Consider the following 27,894-nt stretch of genomic DNA (forward strand, 5'->3'; position numbering starts at 1 on the left):
GCATTCATGACACAAATACAAAAATCCTAAACAAAGTGTTACCAGGCTCAATCTGGAAGATGATAATAAATCATGGCACAATTCAGTTTATCCCAGGAAGGCAGAGTTGGTTTAATATGAGAAATTAAATAAATACAATTAGATTGAGTTAGAAATTCATTTAATGCACTTTACCATTTGATAGGTTACAGGGCACTTTCTTAGTATGATAAAAGATGTCTATATTTTTTAACACCTTTTAGATAAGCAAAAGTGCTGAAATTAACAAATATTGACTTGGATAATAATTGTGGGAGTATAAATTGGAAATGATTGTGGAGGTATAAATTGGAATAAGTACTTTGGACAGTTCATCTTTAATAAAGTTGAAAATGTACGTACCCATCAGTTTTATTTCTAGGTACATACAATAGAAAACCCCTTGCAGACAGACACCAGGATAGATATATTCAAAGGTTTATAGCAGCATTAACGATAGTAAGAAACTAGAAGCAATCCAATGTCTAGCAATAGAAAAAAGGGTAAATAAATCAATGGATTACTATTCAGCAGTGAAAATATACAGCCATAGCAATATCCATCAACATGAATGAATTTTACAAACCATAATGTATATCTAAAGAAGTAAATCACAAATAAGGGCAAATATTGTATTTTTCCACATAGATATCTAGAGTAGTCAAACTCACATGGACAAAGTAGAATGGTGAGTGACAGGGCTGGGGCAATGGGGAGCTGTTGTTTAATGGTATACAGGGTTTCAGTTTGGGATGCTGAAAAAGTTCTGGAGGTGGGTTGTGGTGATGATTGTACATCAGTGTGCATGTGCTTAAAGCCACTGAATTGCACACTTGAAAACAGTTAAAATGGCTGGGCAAGGTGGGTCGCGCCTGTAATCCCAGAACTTTGGGAGGCCAAGGCAGGCAAATCACTTGAGGTCAGGAGTTCAAGACCAGCCTGGCCAACATGGAGAAACCCCATCTCTACTAAAAATACAAAAATTAGCCAGGCAGGGTGGTGGGCACCTGTAATCCCAGCTACTCGGGAGGCTGAGGCAGGAGAATTGCTTGAACCTCGGAGGTGGAGGTTGTAGTGAGCCGAGATTGCACCACTGCACTCCAACCTGGGTGACACAGTGAGACTCTGTCTCAAAAAAAAAAAAAAAAAGAAAATGGTTAAAATAGTACATTTTATGTTATGTATACTTTGCCACAACTAAAAAAAAGCAAATCACAATATACATAAAGTATCATTAAATTTATGGAAAGTTCAAAAATCTGTATTTTTTATATATATACATAAGAAAACTATAAAGAAAAATAAGGAGATGATCACAAAAGTCAGAGATTATCTGTAGGGGTAATTTTTATTGTAAATCAGCATATAATTTTTGGCATAGGAGGTGAAGGAATTCAAAGAATTGCATTATGTTACTATAACCTATTCTGATTGATTTTTAAATATAAACCAGGTTTCTCTCTCACATATTTATAAAAATTAAAAATAAAAATAGAATTAATCTGAATTTCTGTTTCATTCAGCAGTAGCTAGCATTTATCCACGGATTATGAGCTAACCAGAAAAAAGAAAAAGCGTAACATTTCATCAAGAGATGTACATCCAGGAAAATTTTAGTTTTTATGTTTAACATTTAGTTATCAAAATTTATAATATGTTACTTTATTCAGTTAACTCAATCTAGAGCAGAATTTTTAATACTTAGAGACGAAGGAAATAAATTTTTTAATTTAAATTTTTATTCATATTTTTATAACAAACAAAAGGAGGATCAACAAAAGTTTTTCAAGTATATTAAATTAGGGTAAGATTCTGTGAGAGAAGTGCCATGGAAATATGAACTCAAATAGAAAACAGATTAACATTTTATTTTTAAAAAGCTTGTTTATATTTTAAATTGGTCATTAAATCTCTATGGTATGTAGATTCTATTGGATATATCCCTTTTTTTGAGACAGAGTCTCGCTCTGTCATCCAGGCTGGAGGGCAGTGGCACGATCTCGGCTCACTGCAATCTCTGCCTCCCAGGTTCAAGCAATTCTCCTACCTCAGCCTCCCGAGTAGCTGGGATTGTAGGTGCCTGCCACCATGCCTGGCTAATTTTTTATATTTTTAGTAGAGATGGGGTTTCACCATGTTGGCCAGGCTGGTCTCAAACTCCAAACGTGATCTGCCTGCCTCAGCCTCCCAAAGTGCTGGCATTACAGGCGTGAGCCACTGCACCCGGCCTTCTATTGGATATATCTTAAGCAGTGATGGATATACTTCAAAGAGTACTGTAAAAGTTTTGTTTTAAGGATCATATACTTGAAAGGACAATATTCACAGCTATTTAAACTCGTGATAAAAAGTTTTCAGTGACACCTTAAAAATGTGTAGGGCTGGGCCCTACTTTGGGATTACTCCCAAAGTAATCCCAACACTTTGAGAGGCCAAGGTGAGTGGATCACTTGAGGTCAGGAGTTTGAGACCAGCCTGGCCAGCACGGTGAAACCTCATCTCTACTAAAAATACAAAAAATTAGCCTGGAGTAGCCGCAGGTACCTGTAATCCCGCTGAGGCAGGAGAATCCCTTGAACCTGGGAGGCGGAGGTTTCAGTGAGCCACGATTGTGGCAGCCTGGCACAAGAGAGCGAGAGTCCGTCTCAAAAAAAGAAAAGTTTAAAAGCAAAACATATAGTTCATCCACTGCAACGGGAAGGAACGCAGACAAAAATATAGATAGGCTCAAAGATTTGGTGTGTAAAGATTTTTCTCTTCTGAAAGCTTCTATTTTTTCAGTGACATAAGAGGTAAAGTCAGCAGCTGAGAATAGAGTGGAAGAGAGGATTTTGGAGGTTTGAAGTGAGAATGAAATAGTTGTGGGAATCCTGGACAGTGCTTAGAGTCTATTTTGTTAATTTATTTTTTAAATTTTATTTTTCCATAACTTATTGAGGTACATGTGGTATTTGGTTACGAGTAAGTTCTTTAGTGGTGATTTGTGAGATTTTGGTTCACCCATCACCCGAGCAGTATACACTGCACCACATTTGTAGTCGTCTATCCCTTGCCCTCTTTCCACTCTTCCCCACAAGTCCCCAAAGTTCATTGTATCATTCTTATGCATTTGTGTCCTCATAGCTTAGCTCCCACATATCAGTGAGAACATACAATGTTTGGTTTTCCAGTCCTGAGTTACATCACTTAGAATAATAGTCTCTAGTCTCATCCAGGTCACTGCAAATGTTGTTAATTCATTCCTTTTTATGGCTGTGTAGTATTCCATCAAATATATATGTTATATCATATATATATGATGTGGTGTATATATATATATATATCACAGTTTATCTACTCATTGATTGATGGGCATTGGGGTTGGCTCCATGATTTTGTGATTGTGAATTGTGCTGCTGTAAACATGTGTGTGCAAGTGTCTTTTTTGAATAATACCTTCTTTTCTTCTGGTTAGATACCCAGTAGTGGGATTGCTGGATCAAATGATAGTTCTGCTTTTATTTATTTAAGGAATCTCTACACTGTTTTCCATAGTGGCTGTACTAGTTTGCATTCCTACCAGCCTTGTGGAAGTGTTCCCTGTTCACCATATCTGTGCCAGCATTTAGTGTTGATTTTGTTTTTTGATTATGGCCATTCTTGCAGGAGTAAGGTGGTATCACACTGTGGTTTTGATTTGCATTTCCCAGATCATAAGTGATACTGAGCATTTTTTCATATGTTTATTGGCCATTTGTATATCTTCTTTTGGGAATTGTGTATTCATGTCCTTAGCCCACTTTTTGATGGGATTGTTTGTTTTTTTCTTACTGATGTGCTTGAGTTCGTTTCAGATTCTGGATATTAGTCCTTTGTCAGATGTATACATTGTGAAGATTTTCTCTCACGTTGTGGGTTGTCTGTTTACTCTGCTGTTTCTTTTGCCATGTAAAAGTTCTTTAATTAGGTCCCAGCTATTTATCTTTGTTTTTATTGCATTTGTTTTTGTGTTCTTGGTCATGAAATCCTTGCCTAAGCCAATGTCTAGTATGGTTTTTCCAATGTTATCTTCTAGAATTTTTATAGTTTCAGGTCTTAGGTCTAAGTCCTTAATCCATCTTGAGTTGATTTTTGTATAAGGTGAGAGATGAGGATCCAGTTTTATTCTCTTACATGTGGCTAGCCAGTTATCCCAGCACCATTTATTGAAAAGGGTGTCCTTTCCCCACTTTATGTTTTTGTTTGGTTTGTCAAAGATCAGTTAGTTGTAAGTATTTGGGTTTATTTCTGGGTTCTCTATTCTGTTCCATTGGTCTATGAGCCTATTTTTATACCAGTACCACACTGTTTTGGTGACTGTGGTCTTATAGTATAGCTTGAAATCAGGTAATGTAATGCCTCCAGATTTGTTATTTTTGCTTAGTCTTGCTTTGGCTATGTGGACTCTTTTTTGGTTCTGTATGAATTTTAGAATTGTTTTTTCTAATTCTGGGAAGAATGATGGTGGTATTCTGATGGGGATTGTGTTGAATTTGTAGATTGCTTTTGGCAATATGGTTATTTTCATAATATTGATTCTACCCATCCATGAACATGAGATGTGTTTCCATTTGTTTGTGTCGTCTGTGATTTCTTTCAGCAGTGTTTTGTAGTTTTCCTTATAGAGGTCTGTCACCTCCTTGGTTAAGTATATTCGTAAGTATTTTATTTTATTTTTGCAGCTATTGTAAAAGGGGTTGAGTTCTTGATTTTATTCTCTGCTTGGTTGCTTTTGGTGTATAGAAGAACTACTGATTTGTGTACATTAATCTTGTATCCAGAAACTGCTAAGTTCTTTTATCAGTTCTAGGAGATTTTTAGGGTTTTCAAGGTAAACTATCATATTGCCAGCAAACAGTGACAGTTTGACTTCCTCTTTACCAATTTGGATGCCCTTTATTTCTTTCTCTTGTCTGACTGCTCTGGCTAGCACTTTCCAGTACTATGTTGAAGAGGAGTGGTGAGAGTGGGCATCCTTGTCCTGTTCCAGTTCTCAGAGGGATTGCTTTCAACGTTTCTCTATTCAGTATTATGTTGGCTGTGGGTTTGTCATAGATGGCTGTTATTACATTAAGATATGTCCCTTTTATGCTGATTTTGCTGAGAGTTTTAATCATAAAGAGATGCTGGATTTTGTCAAATCCTTTTTCTGCATCTATTGAGATGATCATGTGATTTTTGTTTTTAATTCTGTTTATGTGTTGTATCACGTTTGCATATGTTAAACCATCCCTGCATCCCTGGTTTGAAACCCAGTTGATCATGGTGAATTATCTTTTTGATGTGTTGTTGAATTCGGTTAGCTAATATTTTGTTAAGGATTTTAGCATCTGTGTTCGTCAAGGATATTGGTCTGTAGTTTTCTTTTTTGTTATGTCCTTTCCTGATTTTGGTATTAGGGTGATGCTGGCTTCATAGAATGAATTAGGGAGGGTTCCTTCTTTCTCTGTCTTGTGGAATAGTGTCAATAGAATTGGTACCAATTTCTTCTTTGAATGTCTTGTAGAATTCTGCTGTGAATCTGTCTGGTCCTGGACTTTTTTTTGTTGGTAATTTTTTAATTACCATTTCAATCTCACTGCTTGTTATTGGTCTGTTTGGAGTATCTAATTCTTGCTGATGTAAGGTAGGAGGGTTGTATTTTTTCAGGAGTTTATCCATCTCTTCTAGGTTTTCTAGTTTATGTGCATAAAGGTGTTCATAGTAGCCTTGAATATCTTTTGTATTTCAGTGGCGTCAGTTGTAATATCTCCCATTTCATTTCTTAGTGAGATTATTTGGATTTTCTGTCTTCTTTTCTTGGTTAATCTTATTAATGATCTATCAATTTTATTTATCTTTTCAAAGAACCAGGTTTTTGTTTCATTTATCTTTTGCATTTTTTTGATTCAATTTCATTTAACTCTGTTCTGATCTTGGTTATTTCCTTCCTTCTGCTGGGTTTGGATTTGGTTTGCTTTTGTTTCTCTAGTTCCCTCAGGTGTGACCTTAGATTGTCTGTTTGTGCTCTTTCAGATTTTTTGATGTATGCGTTTAGGGCTATGAACTTTCCTCTTAGCACTGTCTTTGCTGTATCCCAGAGGTTTTGATAGGTAATTTCATTATTGTCATTCAGTTGGAAGAATTTTTCAGTTTTCATCTTGATTTCATTTTTGACCCAATGCTCATTCAGCAGGTTATTTAATTGCCATGTATTTGCATGGTTTTGAAAATTTCTTTTGGAGTTGATTTCCAGTTTTATTCCACTTTGGTCTAAGAGAGTGCTTGATAAAATTTCAATTTTCTTAAATGTATTGAGGCTCATTTTATGGCCTATCATATGGTCTATCTTGGAGAAAGTTCCATGAGCTGTTGAACAGAATGTGTATTCTGCAGTTGTTGGATGGAATGTTCTGTATATACCTGTTAAGTCCGTTTCTTCCAAGGTATAGTTTAAATCCATTGTTTCTTTGTTGCCTTTCTGTCTTGGTGACCTGTCTGGTGCTGTCAATGGAGTATTGAAGTCCTCCATTATTGTTGTGTTACTGTCTTATTTCTTAGGTCTATTAGTAATTGCTTTTATAAATTTGGGAGCTCCAGTGTTAGGTGCATATATGTTTAGGATTGTGATATTTTCCTGTTGGACAAGGCTTTTTTTTTTTTTTTTTTTTTTTGAGACAGCGTCTGGCTGTGTTGCCCAAGCTGGAGTGCAGTGGCGCAATCTTGGCTCACTGCAACCTCTGCCTACCGGGTTCAAGTGATTCTCCTGTCTCAGCCTCCCAAGAAGCTGGGATTACAGGCACCCGCCACCACACCCGGGTAATTGTATTTTTAGTAAAGATGGAGTTTCACCATGTTGGTCAGGCTGGTCTCGAACTGCTGACCTCAGGTGATCCACCCCCCTTGGCCTCCCAAAATGCTGGGATTACAGGGGTGAGCCACTGGGCCTGGCCTGGACAAGGCCTTTAACCATTATACAGTATCCCTCTGTCTCTTTTAACCACTGTTGCTTTAAAGTTTATTTTGTCTGATGTGAGAATAGCTACCCCTGCTCGCTTTTGGTGTCCATTTGCATGAAATGCTTTTCCACCCCTTTACTTTAAGTTTATGTGAGTCCTTATTGTTAGGTGAGTCCCCTGAAGGCAGCTGGTAGTTGGTTGGGGAGTTCTTATCCATTCTGTGGTTCTGTATCTTTTTTTTTTTTTTTTTTTTTTTTTTTTTGAGACCGAGTCTTGCTCTGTTGCCCAGGCTGGAGTACAGTGGTGTGATCTCAGCTCACTGCACCCTCCACCCCTGGGTTTCAAGTGGTTCTCTTGCCTCACCCTCCCAAGTTGCTGGGATCACAGGTGCATGCCACCACACCCGGCTGATTTTTGTATTTTTAGTAGAGACAGAGTTTCACCATGTTGGCCAGGCTGGTCTCGAACTCCTGACCTCAGGTGATCCCCCTGCCTCGGCCTCCCAAAGTGCTGGGATTACAGGCATGAGCTATCGCTCCTGGCCTCTGTATCTTTTTAAGTGGAGCATTTAGGTCATTTATATTCAATGTTAGTTTCACTCTCGTTGGTGTGAAGAGACCACCAAACAGGCTTTGTGTGAGCAATAAAGCTTTTTATTTTTATTTTTATTTTTTTTATTTTTTTTTTTTTTTTGAGACAGAGTCTCGCTGTCGCCCAGGCTGGAGTGCAGTGGCGTGATCTCGGCTCACTGCAGGCTCCGCCCCCCGGGGTTCACGCCATTCTCCTGCCTCAGCCTCCCGAGTAGCTGGGACTACAGGCGCCCGCCACCTCGCCCGGCTAATTTTTTGTATTTTTAGTAGAGACAGGGTTTCACCATGTTAGCCAGGATGGTCTCGATCTCCTGACCTCGTGATCTGCCCGTCTTGGCCTCCCAAAGTGCTGGGATTACAGGCGTGAGCCACCGCGCCCGGCCAAAAGCAATAAAGCTTTTTAATCACCTGGGTGCAGGCGGGCTGAGTCTGAAAAGAGAGTCAGTGAAGGGAGATTGGGGTAGGGCCGTTTTATAAGATTTGGGTAGGTAAAGGAAAATTACAGTCAAAGGGGGGTTGTTCTCTGGCGGGCAGGAGTGGGGGTCACAAGGTGCTCAGTAGGCGAGCTTTTGAGCCAGCATGAGCCAGAAGGAATTTCACAAGATAATGTCATCAGTTAAGGCAGGAACAGGCCATTTTCTTTTCTTTTGTGGTGGAATGTCATCAGTTAAGGCAGGAACCGGCCATCTGGATGTGTACCTGCAGGTCACAGGGGATATGATGGCTTAGCTTGGGCTCAGAGGCCTGACATTCCTGTTTTCTTATATTAATAAGAAAAATAAAACGAAATAGTTGGTAAAGTGTTAGGATGGCGAAAATTTTGGGGGGTGGTATGGAGAGATAATGGGCGATGTTTCTCAGGGCTGCTTCGAGCGGGATTGGGGCGGCGTGGGAACCTAGAGTGGGAAAGATTAAGCTGAAGGAAGATTTTTGTGGTAAGGGGTGATCTTGTGGGGTTGTTAGAAGAAACATTTGTCGTGTAGAATTATTGGTAATAGCCTGGATAGGGTTTTGTATGAATTGAAAAACTAAGCGGAATAAGAGAAGGAGAAAAACAGGTATTAAAGGACTAAGAATTGGGAGGACCTAGGACATCTAATTAGAGAGTGTCCAAGAGGGTGCAGCGTAATTACTAGCTGGGTTGGCAAGTTTTTGGGCTCTATCCTTGAGTTTTTTATGTTGTCATACATCAGGCCAGATTGATTTAGGTAAAAACAACACTCTTCATTTAAGAATATACAGAGTCCTCCTTTTTCAGCAGTGAGTAAGTCAAGGCCTCGGCGGTTTTGGAGGACAACTGCAGCTAAAGAGTCAACTTGGGCCTGGAGGACTGAAAAAGTTTGTGGCATGTCTGTGATGCTAGCAGAGAAGTCATTAGAGAGGCTACAGAAGGTCATGACAGAGGTTGAAATGCCTGCTATTCCAGTACCGAGAGCAATAGTGGAGGCAGAAAGTCTTAAACTGACAAGCAAGGGAATTAGTGGAATAACTCTCTTTTGTCGTATCAGTGTCATGAGGGGAACAGGGAGCTCTTCGGTCCTATTTGCAAACTGAATTTTGGAAGTAAGGAAAACTAGTGTGCATGTGCCTGTCCAATTAGCAGGTATCAGACACATGTAGGTAGAGGATCCACAGAGGAAGAAGAGACCTTGTGCCAGGCAAAACTGGAGATGCAAAGTAAAAAGATGAGAAGGAGCGCTGAAAGGGGTGTCTTATACCTAGACTTCTAGGGATCCAGCTAGGGCAGCAGCTGTCAGAGGTTGTAATGGGGACTGATGAGGTAACTGCATAGAGGGGGAAGTTCGATTTTCATGGTGTGTGAGAAAACGTCAAGTGTCTACGAGCAACCTTTCACTGTTATTTTTGGGCCTGGGTATAAGTAAACAAGAAGAGGGCTTTGGAGATGAAGAGTAAAGGAACATCGAGAAGGTGAAAGGTTACCTAGGGGAATTCCAGTGGGTCTTTGCTGAGAGATACATAAAGTAGCAGCCAACACAACACAAACAAATAGTAGTTTGTGTTGTGAGGGGTCCAAATGTGGGGGGAGTAGAGTTGATATAAGGAGAAAGGTTTTTTAAGTAAGTGCGGAGGAGGGCGGCAGCTTGCTGATGTGAGATGTCTGGGGACGTCTTGCTGGACCTGTCTGGAAAGTAAATGAGTTCTTCAGGAGGGTAAAGGTGAGGGCTGTTAAAGGAAATTTGGAGGTGTGGGGAGACAGGAGATGTTGCCTAGTCTGCATGTAACGCGAGGACAGCTGTGTAGGCGCTGGAAGAAAGGGAAATGCAAAGCCAGCGGTTGTTCGCTAAGGAGGGATTAGAAACGGCTAGGAGAGAATGAGTAAGGTTGATAGTGTGGTGGAGATAGCTGGGGAGAGGTAGAGGGTGGCATATGAATGGGAATGAGAATAAGAGTGAGTATAAAACTAAAGAATAGAACTTAATCAGGGTGAAAGTATTGGAGGGTCCCCTGCCAGCAAAGATCATCTATCCACTGTAAGAAGGAGTTAAGAGTTGCCAGTCCTGGGCGGGGGCACATCCTCGAGCTTGATGTATAGGGAAGGGAGGGGGCCTGAATAATCCCTGAGGAGTAGTAGAATAGGAGATGGAACACTGAGAAGTTACTTCCTTGAGGATAGATTTCCACAATGGAAAGGAAATGAGAGGTTCTAAGAGGCGGGCTGGTGGCTTGTACTGTAGCATAGCCTGCCTTTGCTGGCGTGTGGCGATTAGGCCTGCTGGAACTGCCATCAATAAATCAAGCGTGAGCAGGGTGAGGAACAGGAAAGAAGGAACTATGGGGAAATGGGGTGAATGTCGGGTGGATCAGAGAGATACAGTCATGGGGGTCAGGTGTGGTATCCGGAATACTGTGGGAGGCCGGATTGATGTCTGGGCCAGGAACAATGGTATTTGTGGGAGACCCAACAAAGAGTGAGTACAGCTGAAGGAGCTGGGGAGCAGAAAGTATATGTGTCAGGTGGGAGAAAGAAAATAGATTTTGGAAGTTATGAGAACTGTAGAGAGTGAGTTGAGCATAGTTTGTGATTTTTAGGGCCTCTAAAAGTATTAAAGCAGCGGCAGCCGTTGCATGCAGACATGAGGGCTAGGCTAAAACAGTAAGGTCAAGTTGTTTGGACAGAAAGGCTACAGGTTGCAGTCCTGGCTCTTGTGTAAGAATTCTGACCGCACTAACCATGCCTAGGAAGGAAAGGAGTTGTTTTGTAGAAGGGATTAGGGTTTGGGAGATTAGCCGGACATGATCAGCAGGGAGAGTACATGTGTCTTTATGAGAATTATGCTGAGATAGGTAACAGATGAGGAAGAAATCTGGGCTTGACTGACGTAATTGGGGCTGTCTGTGAAGCTTTGTGGCAGTACAGCCCAGGTAATTTGCTGAGCCTGATGAGTGTCAGGGTCAGTCCAAGTGAAAGCGAAGAGAGGCTGAGATGAAGGGTGCAAAGGAATAGTAAAGAAAGCATGTTTGAGATCCAGAACAGAATAATGGGTTGTGGAGGGAGGTATTGAGGATAGGAGAGTGTATGGGTTTGGCACCATGGGGTGGATAGGCAAAACAATTTGGTTGATAAGGCGCAGATCCTGAATTAACCTGTAAGCCTTGTCTGGTTTCAGGACAGGTAAAATTGGGGAATTGTAAGGGGAGGTTATAGGCTTTAAAAGGCCATGCTGTAGCAGGCGAGTGATAACAGACTTTAATCCTTTTAAACCGTGCTGCGGGATGGGATATTGGCATTGAGCAGGGTAAGAGTGATTAGGTTTTAATGGGATGGTAAGGGGTGCATGATTGGTCACTAAGGAGGGAGTAGAGGTATCCTATACTTGTGGGTTAAGGTGGGGGAATACAAGAGGAGGATGTGAAGGAGGCTTTGAACTGGGGGAAAAGGCGGCAATGAGGTGTGGCTGTAGCCTAGGAATAGTCAGGGATGCAGATAATTTAGTTAAAGTGTCTCAGCCTAATAAGGGAACTGGGCAGGTGGGGATAACTAAAAAGGAGTGCTTAAAAGAGTATTGTCTAAGTTAGCACCAGAGTTGGGGAGTTTTAAGAGGTTTAGAAGCCTGGCCGTCAATACCCACAACAGTTATGGAGGCAAAGGAAACAGGCCCTTGAAAAGAAGGTAATGTGGAGTGGGTAGCCTCCGTATTGATTAAGAAGGGGACGGACTTACCCTCCACTGTGAGAGTTACCCAGAGCATCTGTGATGGTCCTATAGGCTTCTGAGGCAATCAGGCAGTGTCAGTCTTCAGCTGCTAAGCCGAGAAGATCTGGGAAGGAGTCAGCCTTGGGCCAGAGTTCCAGGGGCTCTGGAAGTGGCTGCCAGGTGAGTTGAACAGTCCAATTTTCAGTGGGTTCCTGCAGAGATGGGACACGGCTTAGGAGGAATCCTGGGCTGTGGGTATTCCTTGGTCCAGTGGCCAGATTTCCGGCACTTGTAGCAAGCTCCTGGGGGAGGAGGTTCTGGAGGAACCCCTGGCAGCTGCGGTTCAGGTGTTTGGAGTTCTTGTGTGCTGGAGATATGGCTGGGGTTTGTCTCACAGTGGAGGCAAGGAATTGCAACTCAGAAATACATTGCTACTTGGCTGCCTCTACTTTATTATTGTACACCTTGAAGGCGAGGTTAATTAAGTCCTGTTGTGGGGTTTGAGGGTGGAATTTAATTTTTGGAGTTTTATTTGTTGTCGGGAGCGGATTGGGTAATAAAACGTATGTTGAGAATAAGACGGCCTTTTGACCTTTTAGGGTCTAGGGCTGTAAAGCGTCTCAGGGTTGCTGCCAAACAAGCCATGAACTGGGCTGGGTTTTTTATTTGATGAAAAAGAGCCTAAACGCTATCTGATTTGGGATAAAGAAAAAGGAGCATTAACCTTGACTATGCCTTTAGCTCCAGCCACCTTTTTAAGAGGAAATGGCTGGGCAGGTGGGGGAGGGCTAGTCGCGGACGGAAACTGTAAGCCGGACCGGGTGTGAGGAGGGGAGGCTCCCAGGGCCTCTCCACTGCTTCCTCTGCTCCTGTATTTCGCTCAGCTTTCTAACTTGACTTAGCTCCAGGTAAAGTCGGAAACTTCTGCAAACAGACCTTCAGCTTCTCCAGTGGGGGTGTGTGTTCGTGAGAGGAGTGTCTCCCTTTCCCACTTGCGCAGTTGGGGCATTCACAGTATTTGGGGTGTCTCCCGGGTCCTACAGGAGCAGATCGCTTCCTTCATGGAGTCTGTGGGTCCTCTTGGGATTGCTGGTTTGTTCTTGTAGTCGATTTGGAGCTAAAATTCACAATCGGGAGTCTATTTTAAAATTATGTTGATAAATTTGAGCCCATGTGTGTTTTTCTCTGATAAGGGTCAGCTGCTCGTCTTGCTAGCACAGCATAAATGGAAAGTTGAGTTTCCCTGGAACTATGATTTAGCCAGCTGAGCTTTTTAGAGGAAGAGGAGGATAGAGGAAGTGGAGGTATATAAGTTAGTGATAAGGGTGATGAACTGTGAAATCTAAACTGGGAAAGGAAGAAATGAAGGTGGGAGGAGGTGGATGAACAGTGAAAAAGTGGTAGGGGCAATGGATTAGAGATTCCAGGGGAGCTAATGGAGTCTATGAGCATCTTAGAGAAGGTGAACCAAAAAGAGAAGATCCAAGAGTCTATACATCCCAAGAATTAACCACTCTTTCTATGAATTCTTCTTAAGTTTAGATGGTGCTCTTCTTTTTAGCTTTCTCCTGTGAAAATGGAGGAGAGGTCGTTATCACAGAAATTGCTTTCATATCTGCTTCTGTAGCACTGACCTCTTTGCTAAACCTCAGTTCTACAATTCTAGTGCCTGCAAGAATTGCCTGAATGATCTACCAGCATTTTGTACTAATTATATGTAAATTATTTTTAACAATTCATTCAAATTCACCTGTTCTGGACTGCCATTCTCCCTCTGTGAGACTTTCTCCTGACTCTTTCCTCTCCTTGCCTCCAATTTTAATCATTACTAGGTAAGTTAGCTTATAAAATATTTATTGGATCTTCTCTACATTTCCAGGGCCCACTGACCTTGTTGGCCCATCCAGTACCCATTCAGCTCCCTATCTTGCACCTTCATTTCCCTCTTTGGGATTTCTTCCCTTGAATGTTAAAATCCTTTGGCCACAAATTTAGATGCCATCTATTCTATAAACACTGCCAGGACTTCAATTTATTGAATTTTGTTAATTGTTGCCAAAATGGTATCCTCTTTATGATTTTTTCTCTAATACCAGGTTAATTTTCAAAGTTATATTCTTTATAGCCACAGCCCTTCTCAAAAACTTTTAGGAGTTTTCCATTTCTCCTAGAATAATATCCAAACTCTAGCATAGGCTCTAGCCTTCTTTCACATTCTCATTTTCTTCACCACCTCTTCTTGGAGTCTTTCCAGGGCCTACTGAACTTGTTGCCCATCCAATGCTCTTTCAATCCCCTATGTTGTACCTGCATTTCCCTCTTCTTGGAATATCTTCTCTGAATGGTAAAAATCCTTTGAGCACTGATTTAAATGCCACCTACTCTATAAACATTTTACTTGCTCTTCACTGTTGAAAGTAATCTCTCCTTCCTCCAAACATGCAAAATAACTCTCTGTATACCTGTTAGTCATAAGAATACTTTTTAATTTTGTAAGTGTAGTTTTCAAACTGCTTTTACATATGTTTTACTTTCTTCTCTACAACAAGATGAGGTTTTCTTCAGCACCATTTTAAAGATATGGAAACTGGGAATGAGAATTATTTAAATTGCACATACTTGTCACTGTCACCCTTGCCTTTGAATAATTTATATTCTTATTTTTCTTGTTCCCAGACTTTGTCCTTTAGTGCACTGAGTCAAAGCTTTACACTAATAGGCAGTCTTATTTGTTGAATGAATGCATGAAAGGCTGGTTTTATGAAAGCAAAAGTATTTTTCATAATTAGTATTTAAAAAGATGTGTTTTTCAAGTAACTTTAATGTTAATAGCTTTTTTTATGATGTGGCTTTTGTTAAGTCTGGCAGTAAGAAAAAGAAAGTCACCAAAGCTGAACGATTGAAGCTGCTACAAGAGGAGGAGGAGAGACGACTGAAAGAGGAAGGTACAAAATAAATACTGATACTATTTACATATACAGGTAATAGTCATGATAGGTTGGTCTTCTGTAGTACAGTTTTCAAAGTTCTTTAATTTTAAAATTTAATCTGTTTTATAATAGGTATCTATCATTTAGAAAGTATCCAGAAAGATGTTAGTACATGCCAGTCTCTTTCAGATATATATTGAATTAGGGTTGCCAGAGATAAAATACAGGAGCCCAGTTAAATTTAACTTTCAGATAATCAAATGGATAATTTGGGATAATTTGCCCCATGCAATACTTGGGACATACTTAACTTAAAAAAAAAATTGTTACAAAGTTTCAGTGCCGCAAAAGATAGAGCACTCGAATATAAAATTTTCTTTTTATTTCTCAGCAAGGCAAGAGAAGTCAGGGCAGAGCAGGTGGCAGGTAATCCGAATGAGTTAGGGTGGAGCAGGTGATCAGAATGAGTTAGGGTGGAGCAGGTGATCAGAATGAGTCAGGGTGGAGCAGGTAATCAAAAAAGGTTGCTTTACGAGGAAGTTAAGTTTAAAAGTAGAAGGCAAAGGATTAGAACATACTGACATATTCTTTGAAGAGAAATTTAGAATTCATATTCAACAAATGTTTGTTGTTTATCTAAAATTCAAATTGAACTGAGCATCCCATGTTTTAATTTGCTAATTCTGGTAACCCTGTCTTGAAGTGTTTATATTTACTGATGAAATTAGGAGCATTGGTGCTGATTGTTCAGTAAAAATTGTGAAACTCAAGTTCATTAAATGTGGGAAATATACACTAGCAAGAAATACATACAGCAGCCAAAATTTTTAGTTTTATAATATTTATTTGCCAAATTTAAAATACTAATTTTATTTGTTAAAAAATTAAACATTGATAAAAGTGTTTATTAATTAAAGTACCAAAAAGTGATTTTTAAAATCTGAGTATTTAGATATAGGTTTTTAAAAGACTGTTCTCAGGTTCCATATTGATTTTTTATGTATAATTTTATACATCCTTTTTTTAGGTGACTCCTGATAAGAATACAATATCAGGATCTGTATCTTGGGGCGTGTTTTATTTTTATTGGATTAAACTTATACTCTTCAATATATACTTCACATTTTGTTTTTAATAGTGAGAGTGGGAGAAGATTAAGGTAATTGCATCTGAAGATGTAGATGTCACAAGATTATGGAAGTCTTCTGAAGACTTGACTTCCTCTTCATTGCCATGATAGGTCTGCCGTACTTTATTGGTTAAAATCACTATTGAATTGCTATAAACCTTTTAGAGAAGAAAAATATTATTGTGGGCTTATTTTTCATTTTTATTTTTTGACCACAAAGTTTGAGTCATGTTACTTTCTTTTTTTTTTTTTTTTTTTGGGAAATGGGAATTTCTCTCAACCTTTATTTTGACATTCAGCAGTAGATGATGGATGTTTTAAATTACTCTTGATAAGAAGCTATCAGTAGGAGTTATTTTGTTTCACAGATACCTGGCAGGTCAAAAACATACTCAAATTCAATAAATATTCTCAAATTAAGTAGGGGAGTAGTAAGGCCGAGTAGCTCCTGCTGCAGAGAGGAAGCACATCTAAAGCTACAGTGAGTGCTCAAGGGAGCCACTCCTACATCATTTCCACAACAAGCAAAGGAGAGACAATGGCTGGGAGTCATGTGTCTTTATAGCAGCATGATTTATAATCATCTGGGTGTATACCCAGTAATGGGATTGCTGGGTCAAATGGTATTTCTAGTTCTAGATCCTTGAGGAATCACCACACTGTCTTCCACGATGGTTGAACTAGTTTACACTCCCACCAACAGTAGTGTTCATATTTCTCCACATCCTCTCCAGCACCTGTTGTTTCCTGACTTTTTAATGATCGCCATTCTAACTGGTGTGAGATGGTATCTCCTTGTGGTTTTGATTTGCATTTCTTTGATGGATGGTGATGATGAGCATTTTTTCATGTGTCTTTTGGCTGCATAAATGTCTTCTTTTGAGAAGTGTCTGTTCATATCCTTCGCCCACTTTTTGATGGGGTTGTTTGATTTTTTCTTGTAGTTACTTTCTTGAAAACTGACACTTTTCTCATATCTACCACGTAATAAAGACTGACTTCTATAAAAGATTCCACCACTACATCTTGAAAATATTAGGAGTAATTTTAAGGGCTTAAAAATACAGTGATTATTCACTGAGAAAAAAAAATTTTTTTGGTTCTTTAGAGGAAGCCCGTTTGAAGTATGAGAAAGAAGAAATGGAAAGGCTTGAAATACAGCGAATTGAGAAAGAAAAATGGCATCGACTTGAAGCAAAAGTAAATAAACATTAATAATGTTCTTAATGAATATTTAAACTATGGCCATCAGATTTATTGTCATTTAATTTCCTTCTCAGCCTGTAGCTACCAGTAATATTTAGGCCTACATGAACTTAATCCTTAACAATGTCCTTAAGTGACGTTGTTATCCAGATTTCACAGATGAGGAAACTGAGGCATGGAGAAATTAAGCATCTAATCAGTGGCATAGCTAAGACTTAGATCTTTTTTTTTTTTTTTTTTTTTAGTGGACTCTGGCTCTGTTGCCCAGGCTAGAGTGCAGTGGCATAATCTTGGCGCACTGCAAGCTCCACTTCCTGGGTTCACGCCATTCTCCTGCCTCAGCCTCCCGAGTAGCTGGGACTACAGGTGCCCGCCACCACGCTTGGCTAATCTTTTGTATTTTTAGTAGAGACGGGGTTTCACCTTGTTAGCCAGGATGGTCTCGATCTCCTGACCTTGTGATCTGCCCGCCTCGGCCTCCCAAAGTGCTGGGATTACAGGTATGAGCTACTGTGCCCGGCCGCCAAGACTTAGATCTCAGCATGTCTTGCTGAAGAGCCTATGCTGGTAACCTTTAAGCATACATGAATCTGTTTTATAGACAAGATAACAAGAACCAAAAAAAGAAAAATTCAAAATATTCAAATTCTACCTCTCCTTTTTTAGCTTCACTTCTCTTTTTCACTAGAATCTTTTAGATCAGTAATTCTGAAATATTCTGGTCTCAGGACAAAACTCCATTACTATTAAAAACTGAAGACCCCCCAAGGAGCTTATGTTTATGGGATTACATCTATCAATATTTACCATATTAGAAATTAAAACTAAAAAATTTTAAACTGCTTACATTAACAGGGATTACATGTTGATAAAAATAAACTTTATTAAACGTAAGTAAATACAAGGACATTTTTAAAGAAACAACTATTTTTTTAATTAAGGAAATGAAGGCATTGTTTATATTTTAAAAATTTATTTGATATCTGACAACAGAAGACAGCTGGATTCTCATATCTATTTCAGTATTCCATCTGTTGCAATATGTTGTTTTGTATGAAGCATATAAGGAAAATCTGGCCTTATACAGATATGCAATTGGAAAAAAAGTAATATTTTAATAGCCTTTCTGATAATTGTGGATATTCTTCTTCGATACTATATCAAAACTTTTTTTTTTTTTTGAGACAGAGTCTCTCTCTGTCGCCCCGGCTGGAGTGCAATGGCGCGATATCGGCTCACTGCAAGCTCCGCCTCCCGGGTTCACGCCATTCTCCTGCCTCAGCCTCCTGAGTAGCTGGGACTACAGGCACCCGCCACCAGCCTGCCTCATTTTTTTTTTGTATTTTTAGTAGAGACGGGGTTTCACCGTGGTCTCGATTTCCTGACCTGGTGATCCACCCACCTCGGCCTCCCAAAGTGCTGGGATTACAGGCGTGAACCACTGCGCCCGGCCAAGTCGTAGTTTCTTAATGTGGAATATGAAACCGTATCAATCAACTATTCATACTCTGTGTTATTTTAAAACATTTGGCATTATCATGTGTTGCTTGCTTGAAAAGTTCTGGTTTACTGAATTATTTGCTTCCAAATGTTGATGTAATTTATTATTATCAAAAATCACATACGTTAGTATAATCACCAATCAAATCAGAAGTTTTTTTCATTTTTTTTTTGAGACGGAGTCTTGTTCTGTCACCCAGGCTAGAGTGCAGTGGCATAATCTCGGCTCACTGCAACCTCCACCTCCCAGGTTCAGGCGATTCTCCTGCCTCAGCCTCCTGAGTAGCAGAGATTACAGGCGCCCGCCACCGCGCCCAGCTAATTTTTGTATTTTTAGTAGAGACGGGGCCAGGCTGGTCTCGAACTCCCGACCTTGTGATCCACGTGCCTCTGCCTCCCAAAGTGCTGAGATTACAGATGTGAGCCACCCCGCCAGGCCCAAATCAGAAGTTTTTAAAGATTGGAATACTTTCAAGCTTACAGTGATAGATACAAGTTTTCTAAAATTTGAATTTTTGCCTGAAAGCTTGAATTTTATCATTGGCAAAAAATATTTTGAGTTGTAGCCCTTGAAGTGACACACTCTATTCATTAATTTTTGAGAGAATGTCTGCCAAAATAGTCACATAATTGCACAAGTGATATTTCTTGAGACAGTATTGTCATTCGATATGCAGCAGAAGAGCTTTATGCTTACTTCCCATTTTATCCAACACGATATTAAAAAGCCATGTACTTAGGGTTGAGATTTAATACAATTAATAATTTTCACCTCTTCATCAGGGCATTCTTTTTTTGTTTTTTTTTGTAACGTGATTTAGAGTCTTGCCCTGTTGTCCAGGCTGGAGTGTGGTTGCACAATCTTGGATTAGTGGAACCTCTGCCTCCAGGGTCAAGCAGTTCTCCCACTTCAGCCTCCTGAGTAGCTGGGATTACAGGCACATGCCACCATACCCGGCTAATTTTTGTATTTTTGGTCGAGACGGGGTTTCACCATGTTGGCTGGTTTCAAACTCCTGACCTCAAGTGATCCGCCTGCCTCGGCCTCCCAAAGTGCTGGGATTACAGGCGTGAGCCACTGCGCCTGTCCATCCGGACATTCTTTTGTGAAGCTGGCTCCTTCCCCTCACCTCTCCCCCTAGAAGTAGTACAGTTTGGGGTCACTGTCTGATTTGTGCTAAGACATCAGCACTTTCACACCATTTTGCACAATCAGTACAAATAGATACATGATGAAAAAGTCAAATAATGTTAGTATTATTATGGAAATAGATCTGACCTCACAGATCCCAGGTTTTAGGTACCCATCAAGAGTCTGTAGATCACACTTTGTAAGCCACTGTTTCAGATGAAACTTTTTGGAGATATCAGTTATATTCAAACGAATTTTAATATTCATTTTGAAACTGCAGTTATATATTTAGCCACACCAGTTTTAGATGCTACTTGTGAAACATAAAGCTAAAATTAAAGAGCTGATCAATGTATCTGTCCTTGTGCAACAGGATCTAGAAAGGAGAGATGAAGAACTTGAAGAACTTTATTTATTAGAGAGGTATTTTCCTGAAGCAGAGAAATTGAAACAGGAGACTAGATTGCTTTCTCAGGTAAGGCTAATTTCTCTTTTTTAGCTAATACTTTTGTCACCACAAGAGGGAGTTGTAGTCCAATTTTGATGCCAAGAAACTATCTCTTTTAAAAAACCCTCTCATCTGACAAATTGATTGCTTATGGCAAAGTAAAGTAACATAACTTTGTAGGAAGCTATTTGTCAGTAATAATGTCCTTGAAATATTTATATTCTTTGACTCTGACTCAATTGTTGGGAATGTATGCCAGGGAAATTATGCTAAATTAAAACGTAAAAGCTTTGTGCTTAAGGCAGTCTAGTCTTGCTCAAAACAGCATAGTTTGGAAATAATATAGGTGAATATCAGGAGAAAAATGAAAAACTATTATAATATGGCTAAAGATTGTGGTATAATCAAGTGAAAAATTCTAAGTACAGTACAGTATGATTACAAATGTGAAATTTGCATAAACTACAAAATGAATGGAAGACCTTGTACTAAAATGCCAGTGGCAACTAGACATTAGTAATTACGTGGGAAGTAGAAATAAACCCGGGTGTTGGCATTTGCAAATAAGCAGCTCTATGATTAGAGAGGAAAACTAAGCAAAGCAAAAACTACTTATAAATAATGCTTTAAAAATAAAAATATGAAAGTAATTAGTGCTTCTATGTATCTTAAGGATTAGAAATTACTTGGATAAAGAAGAATTTGGTTATTTTAGAGCTCTCTCAAGTTACTGGTTAAAGCCATCATGTTTTTATCTAAGTTGGTTAAACTAGGTTACAAGGATTTAACTTCAAAAAAGAAATCATTTAATCTTTGGTTGAATCTTCATCAATGTGAACCTTTAAACATTTTTATTCCACAGTGGAAGCACTACATTCAATGTGATGGGAGTCCTGATCCTTCAGTAGCCCAAGAAATGAACACATTTATTAGTTTGTGGAAAGAGAAAACAAATGAGACTTTTGAGGAAGTGATTGAGAAGAGTAAAGTAGTGCTAAATGTAGGTATTTATGCATTTTCCTATAAACTAGCTATTACAAATAGTCTGATATTAACTCAAAATAAAAATAATTTGCCAAGTAATAACACTACTGCTTCTGAACCCTTAGCAAAAGAAGTAATTGGTAATCTTTTCATTTTCTTTTTTCTTTTTACAAGTCCTAAGAATTCCTTGCCATATTAGCTAAGGTCAGCATATCATAAAACATTATTTGTCTAATCAAGAAAAAAAATGAAGTTGCATGCATTCATGTAGATAACTCAGGTGGGGATAGTGGGTAATTTTATCCTCAGTTGGAATATTCACTGTTCAGTAATTTAGTACCCATGATATTTAATGTTTACTAGGTGCCAGGTATACACTCTGTTAGACAGCAGGGGTACAAAGACAAATGAGAATATTCTAACTGTTGTTCCTGCAAATAGGATGGTTAGACTAGCCTGAAAAGCTTCCACTTTACAATGCACTTAAAAATACTGGGGGAAAAAAAAACCTAATTTATTAAAAAAAATTTAAATTCATTGCTCTAATCACAAAAAAGTAAGGTAAAACCTTAGAGGCCATAAAACAATCCAGAAAGTAAGAAAGTCTTGAAGCCAGTGGCTTCCCAGCTAACTAGTTAGTGGTTTAGCTAGCTAACTGCTAGTGGCTTAGCATTGGTTCAAAGGGCCATCAGGAGGCAAAGCCTAGAGTACATACAAGGCGGCAAGTTGAACCAGAGACTCCTATATGGCTAGGAGCCTCAAAAGACGTTATGGATAACAGAAAAAATTTATCGTGCAAACGGAGATAAGATGTGTTTGGCTTATGTTTAGCTTTGTGAATAAGAAATAAAAATGTCTCCACTAAGAATTTTTATTTATTTATTTATTTAATTTATTTTTTGAGACGGCATCTCGTTCTCTCACCCAGGCTGGAGTGCAGTGGCGTGATCTTGGCTTACTGCAACCTCTACCTCCTGGGTTCAAGCAATTCTCATGCCTCAGCCTCCCAATAGCTGGGATTACAGTCATGTACCACCACACCTGGCTAATTTTTGTATTTTTAGTAGAAATGAGGTTTCACCATGTTAGCCAGGATGGTCTCAAACTGCTGACCTCAAATTATCCATCTGCCTCAGCCTCCCAAAGTGCTAGGATTACAGGCATGAGCCACTGCACCCGGCCGAGAATTTTTAATCAGGAGTGAATCAAAAGTTGGAAAAATTTACCAGAAGACAGCACAGAGACAAAGAGATAGAAAATATGAAAGAGCAGTTGACAGGCATGTATGATAGAGTAAGAAGGGCTAGAAATATATGGAAAAGAAGGGATACAGAAGAATGGAAGAGAGACAATATTCAAAGAGATAATGGCTGAAAATTTTCCAGAACTGATGAAAGATGTGAATCCTCACATTCAAGAAGCTCAAGAAATTCTAAGTAAAAAGAAAAACTAGTGTTTATACTTTTAACACTTCTGACAGCAAATGTATGTGGGGTTTTGTCACACCAACCAATTATCCAACTCTCCAGATTCCTACTGAGTGTCCTTCGATCCAGTGCTGGTACTGAGTACTTAGAGCTAGTGCAGACCCCAGTCCCACAAAACTGCCCCTTCCTTCACTTCCAATCACAAGTCCCAGCTTGTCACCTGTACTTCTGATCAGCCTGTTATAAATCAGCCACAAGCCATTGGTCAGGTTATTTGCTATAATGGCTCACAAAACTCAGGGAAACATTTAGTCACCTTTACTGGCTTATTATAAAGGATATTACAAAGGATACAAGTGAACAACTAGATGAAGAAATACAAGGGGTGAGGTCCATAGGGAGGAGTGTAGAGCTTTCATGCCCTCTTGGGGCACACCACCCTTCCAGCACCTCAATGTGTTCACCAGCCAGAAAGTTCTCTGAACCTTGTTGTTTGAGTTTTTTATGGAAACCTTATTTATGTAGGCATGATTGATTAAATCATTTGCCATTGGCATTTGAGTTCATCTTCATCCCCTCTCCCCATCCTGGAGGCTAGGGAGTGGGGCTGCAAGTTTCAGCCCTCTAATCACATGGTTGGTCCCTCTGACAATCAGCCCCCATCCTCTGAGACTCATCACATTAGCATAAACTCAGGTGAGGTTGAAAAGGGCTTACTATAAATAACAAAAGCTGTTTCTATCATTCCTATCCCTCAAGAAATTCTAAGAAGCTTGTGCCAGGAACTGGGGGCAGAGACCAAATATTTATTTCTTTTTATGTCACATCAAGTTAGGATAAATACATTCACACTTAAACACACTTATATGATAATAGAAACTAGAAGGAATTCACTACTCTTATTCCTGTTATTATCCTTTAATGCTTTTTTGGTCCACTTCCTCACAGTTTTTTGCTTCCTGTCATTGCTGCTGTAGTTTAACTTCTTCATGTTGTCATAAGAGGGTAGAACTGTAGACTCTTTTTAAGCTCATACCATGCATTGCATGACTTAATCTAAACAACAAGGTTATAAGAGTCATTTAACAAACATAGATTGTGATTTGCTTACAGTCCACTATGAGACCTTAGATGGACCTTACTCTGACTTTCCGTAGACCCTAGGAGTCTCCCGTACAGTCTGAGCTATTTAAATGCCAGGGGATTACTCATACAGTGTTCTTGCTACTACACATCCTGTATACCAGAGAGGCTGCCATGGCATGACGTCAGCTTGGGAATCTGGTACTTTGCAATTAGCAGGGAGGCAGTGGGAAGCAGTACTAGAGTTCACCAGTGATGAGCTGCAAGGGACATCTTCCTGTTACAAGAATGAGGAGTCAGAAGTAATAAATAGCAAAAATGATGAGAAAAGGATAAGTTCAATAACACAGGAGACAGAGGAGGGGAGTAATCACAGCAATAGGAAAGGAAGAAAGCAGAAAGCTGCAGAACAAGTGGAGTTGGATAGCAGTAACAGAAGGAAATGGCCCCGTAGTAAACACCAGTTTCCAAATTTTCAAATTTATTTAATAAACTCTTATACAGTGCTTAATCTATGCCAAGCTTTGGAAATATTAGCTTTCTGAGTTCTCATAATAACACTAGGAGATAGGTACTAAAAACCCCATTTTTCCAATGAGGAAATTGAGGCAATAACTTGCCCAAGACTACACTGCTAGTTGAGAGGTGGCCAGGATTGAAGCCCAGCATTCTTGCTTGAGTCCATACTACCTTACGCTACGATGCTGCCTGTCTTAATTCAGAAAATTTCTATGTATTATCTGTGTCAGTGTTCAAAATTTAATTCTGCCACTTACTAGTTGTTCCTTCATCACACTGTGCCTCAGTTTCATCATCATAAAATATGCACAGTAACAATATCTACCTCATAGAGTTATAATGAAGAATGAATGCATTAAAACATATACAACATATAAAACAGTTCCTGGTGCATAGTAAGCATTCAGTAAAAATATTAGTAGTTCTCTTCCATCTCCTCCTGATTGTTGTTACATTTTGTTGTTTTTTCTATTATCTCTCAGTCTTAGGTAATGACAAGTTGCCACTCGTTTATTAACTTGCTAATGAAAGCTCTGTCACACATAGTTAACTGGTAGGTCCGAGGGTTTAATTAGATTCAGAGCCACCATTTTCAGCAAGAAGGCATCATAGGTTATGTTGTGTTCTTCATACTGCATCCTATCAGAAGCCATATGATGTTCCATTATTAATTTTTTTTTTTCTTTTTGAGACGGAGTCTCGCTGTCTCCCAGGCTGGAGTGCAGTGGTGCAATCTCGGCTCACTGCAAGCTCCGCCTCCCGGGTTCACGCCATCCTCCTGACTCAGCCTCCCGAGTAGCTGGGCCTACAGGCGCCCACCACCACGCCCGGCTAATTTTTTGTATTTTTAGTAGAGACGGGGTTTCACCATGTTAGCCAGGATAGTCTTGATCTCCTGACCTCGTGATCTGCCCGCCTTGGCCTCCCAGAGTGCTGGGCTTACAAGCATGAGCCACTGCGCCCGGCCTCCATTATTAATTTAATGATGCGAATTTGATCACATGGTTAAGGCGTTTGCCATTAAATCTCCACATTGCAAAGTACATTTTCCCCAATCTGAGGTCAGATACTTTGGCACTGGGACAATTATGTGTTCCTCAACAGCTTTTCACCTAATCATTTAGGTAGCCATTGAGGATCTTTATCTGAAGCAGTTATTACACTGGGGATTGAAAAATGGTGATTTGCTAAGTGATCATTGTACCTACATGAGATAGATGGCATTCTTCTGTAAAGAACTGCTCTTTCTTCACCCCACCTTCCCCCTTCATTTCTGAACATCTAACACTATAGACTCATGGATTTTTATTTAGTGTGTTATAATTAATTTTAAGGGAGTTTGGGAGGAAATTTTTGTTTATGATCTTAAATTACAGAATAAATACAGGAAACGTTTCCATATGTTTTGCTAAGGATGTATTCCTCAATTCAAAAGGGATAAAACATTCCCTTTTTCACTTGTCCTTGACTATTTCTCTGAGAATTAATGCAAATATTATTTTACTTTACAGTTAATTGAGAAATTGAAATTTATTTTATTGGAAACTCCACCAAGTGATTTGCAAGATAAAAATATAATACAGTACCAAGAATCAATTCTACAACTGCAGGAGCTCCTTCATCTTAAATTCAGTGTAGCCACAGAAATACTTCTCAGAGTAAGTGTGATATTTTGCTTATATATTAAGTTTTATAAGAGCTGACATTTTATGTTATAAAATAATCCAGTATTTTTTTAATTGAAAAATCAAGAGATTATGGAAAAGTTATCAGAATAATTTAAAGTATGTATATTTATCCAGATTTAATAACTGATGATATTTTATTTTTAAACATAATTTATTTTGTTTTGTTTTTTAGAGATAGTAAAGATGGGATCTCCCTGTGTTACCCAGGCTGGTCTAAAACTTCTGGACACAAACAGTCTTTCTTCCGTGGCCTCCCGAAGTACTGGGATTACATGTGTGAGCCACTGCTCCCCGCCAAACATTTTATTTTTAAAGAAATAGAATATTATTTCTATTTGCCATTAAAAGTAATGGCAAAAACCGCAATTACTTTTGCACCAACCTTATTATTATTCTTAGGATAATAATATATAAGGATAGGATAGGAGACCTCATCCTAACATATATATTAGCCAGGCATGGTTTGCCTATGGTCCCAGCTACTTGGGAGCCTGAGGTGGGAGCATCGCTTGAGCCCAGGAGGTCAGGGCTGCAGTGAACCACTGCACTTCAACCTGGGCAACAGAGGCAGACTCTGTCTCAAAAAAATAAAAATAGAAGAAGAAGAAACTATAATGTTATATTTGAAATGGAAATATCAGCACGAACCAGATTTCTTTTTATTCCATAAATAGGATTTGGGATTTCAGTTCTGGGGCAGGAAAAGTGAAAGATGAGGCTGGATTATCTTACTGTGCTGGAAGGCAAGCAAACGCTCAGAGACTAATGACATTGTATGAAAGGGATGCTGTTCCTAAGAGGCTAGCTTAGAAATCCCACTGATCAAATTTGGAATAATTTGAATATCAGAATAATGATTATAATCGATTATAACAACTTGAATAAATAAAAATTGATGAGTTTATAGTGATACTTCAGAAACAAAGGGGGAAGGTGGAGTGAAGAAAGAACAGTTCTTTACAGTAGAATGCCATCTATCTAATGTGGATGCAGTGATCAGTTAGGAAATCACCATTCTTCAATCCCCAGTGTAATAACTGTTTCAAATAAGGATCCTCAATGGCTACCTAAGTGATTAGGTGAAAAGCTGTTGAGGAATACATAATTCTCCTAGTGCCAAAGTATCTGACCTCAGATTGGGGAAAATGTGCTTTGCAATGGGTAGATTTGGTGGTCAGCACCTTAAGCAAGTGATCAAGTTCATATCATTAATAGTGGAACATCATATGTCTTCTGATAGGATGCAGTATGAAGAATACAGCATAACCTATGATGCCTCCTTGCTGAAAATGGTGGATCTGAATCCAGTTAAACCCCTAGACTTTCCAGTGTACAAAAATAAAGAGGATAGAGGAGCAAGTTAAACAATGCCATGAGGAAACAATAATAGAAATCCACAATATGGGACAGTTCTACAAGACAATTGTCCTGAACACTTCAAAAAGTTAGTTTCAGAAAACAAAAAGTGTGCAGGAATAATCACACTTAAAAAAATTAATAATAAATGTAATCTTCAACATTTTAAAGTTTTTACATTCTAGCAACCACATACTGACTTACTCAAACCCTTTATGACAGCTGATTTCTTGAGCAATAGGCATCAAACTGTTAGTTTTTATTTTAAAATTCTTAAGAACATACTTGAATTTTATGATTAATGTTGGATATTAAGTATTAGACTAGTGAAAACATGACTCATCTGGATTTTATAAGCTAGATATTTTGCTTTCTAAACTTTATGTGTTTGGAGATAGGTTAACTTTTGCAGTAGAATAGTCCACATTATAATAAGATACAGATAAAGCAGCATGTGTATAGTTAAAATGAAAAGTCATGATTCTGATGTTATGACTGAGAAAGGTAACATAATATTAATCCACAGGTGCTACCTGGAAATGTAGAAGCAACTTTATTTTTCACTTTTCTGAGACCCAGTCTCGCTCTGTCACCCAGGCTAGAGTGCATGGTGCAATCATGGCTCACTTCAGCCTCAACCTCCCAGACTCAAGCAATCCTTCCACCTAGGATCCTCCCAGCTCCCAAGTAGCTGGGACTACAGGTGCACACCACCACACCCAGCTAATTTTTTGTAGAGATGGGGGGTCTCATTATGTTGCCCAGGCTTTTC

At 39.2% G+C, this 27,894-nt stretch overlaps 1 protein-coding gene across 2 annotated transcripts in view; it reads left to right on the forward strand.

The window, feature by feature from the left end:
- Positions 1 to 314: 314 nt before the first annotated feature.
- Positions 315 to 27,894, forward strand: part of CASC1 (cancer susceptibility 1) — a 67,517-nt gene continuing 39,937 nt past the window's right edge. Inside the window, exons 1-6 of one of the 2 annotated variants that reach the window (XM_030804501.1) lie at positions 315 to 320; positions 14,581 to 14,665; positions 16,888 to 16,979; positions 19,991 to 20,092; positions 20,928 to 21,065; positions 25,590 to 25,736. In XM_030804501.1, coding sequence (XP_030660361.1) covers positions 16,920 to 16,979; positions 19,991 to 20,092; positions 20,928 to 21,065; positions 25,590 to 25,736 — 447 coding nt within the window. In that variant the 5' untranslated portion in view covers positions 315 to 320; positions 14,581 to 14,665; positions 16,888 to 16,919. Of the gene's footprint in view, positions 321 to 14,503; positions 14,666 to 16,887; positions 16,980 to 19,990; positions 20,093 to 20,927; positions 21,066 to 25,589; positions 25,737 to 27,894 lie in introns of those variants that run through there. The other variant, XM_030804500.1, reaches the window with a different exon arrangement.

This window comes from Nomascus leucogenys, chromosome 23 (assembly GCF_006542625.1).
Source record: "Nomascus leucogenys isolate Asia chromosome 23, Asia_NLE_v1, whole genome shotgun sequence".
NCBI classification, from domain to species: Eukaryota; Metazoa; Chordata; class Mammalia; order Primates; family Hylobatidae; genus Nomascus; species Nomascus leucogenys.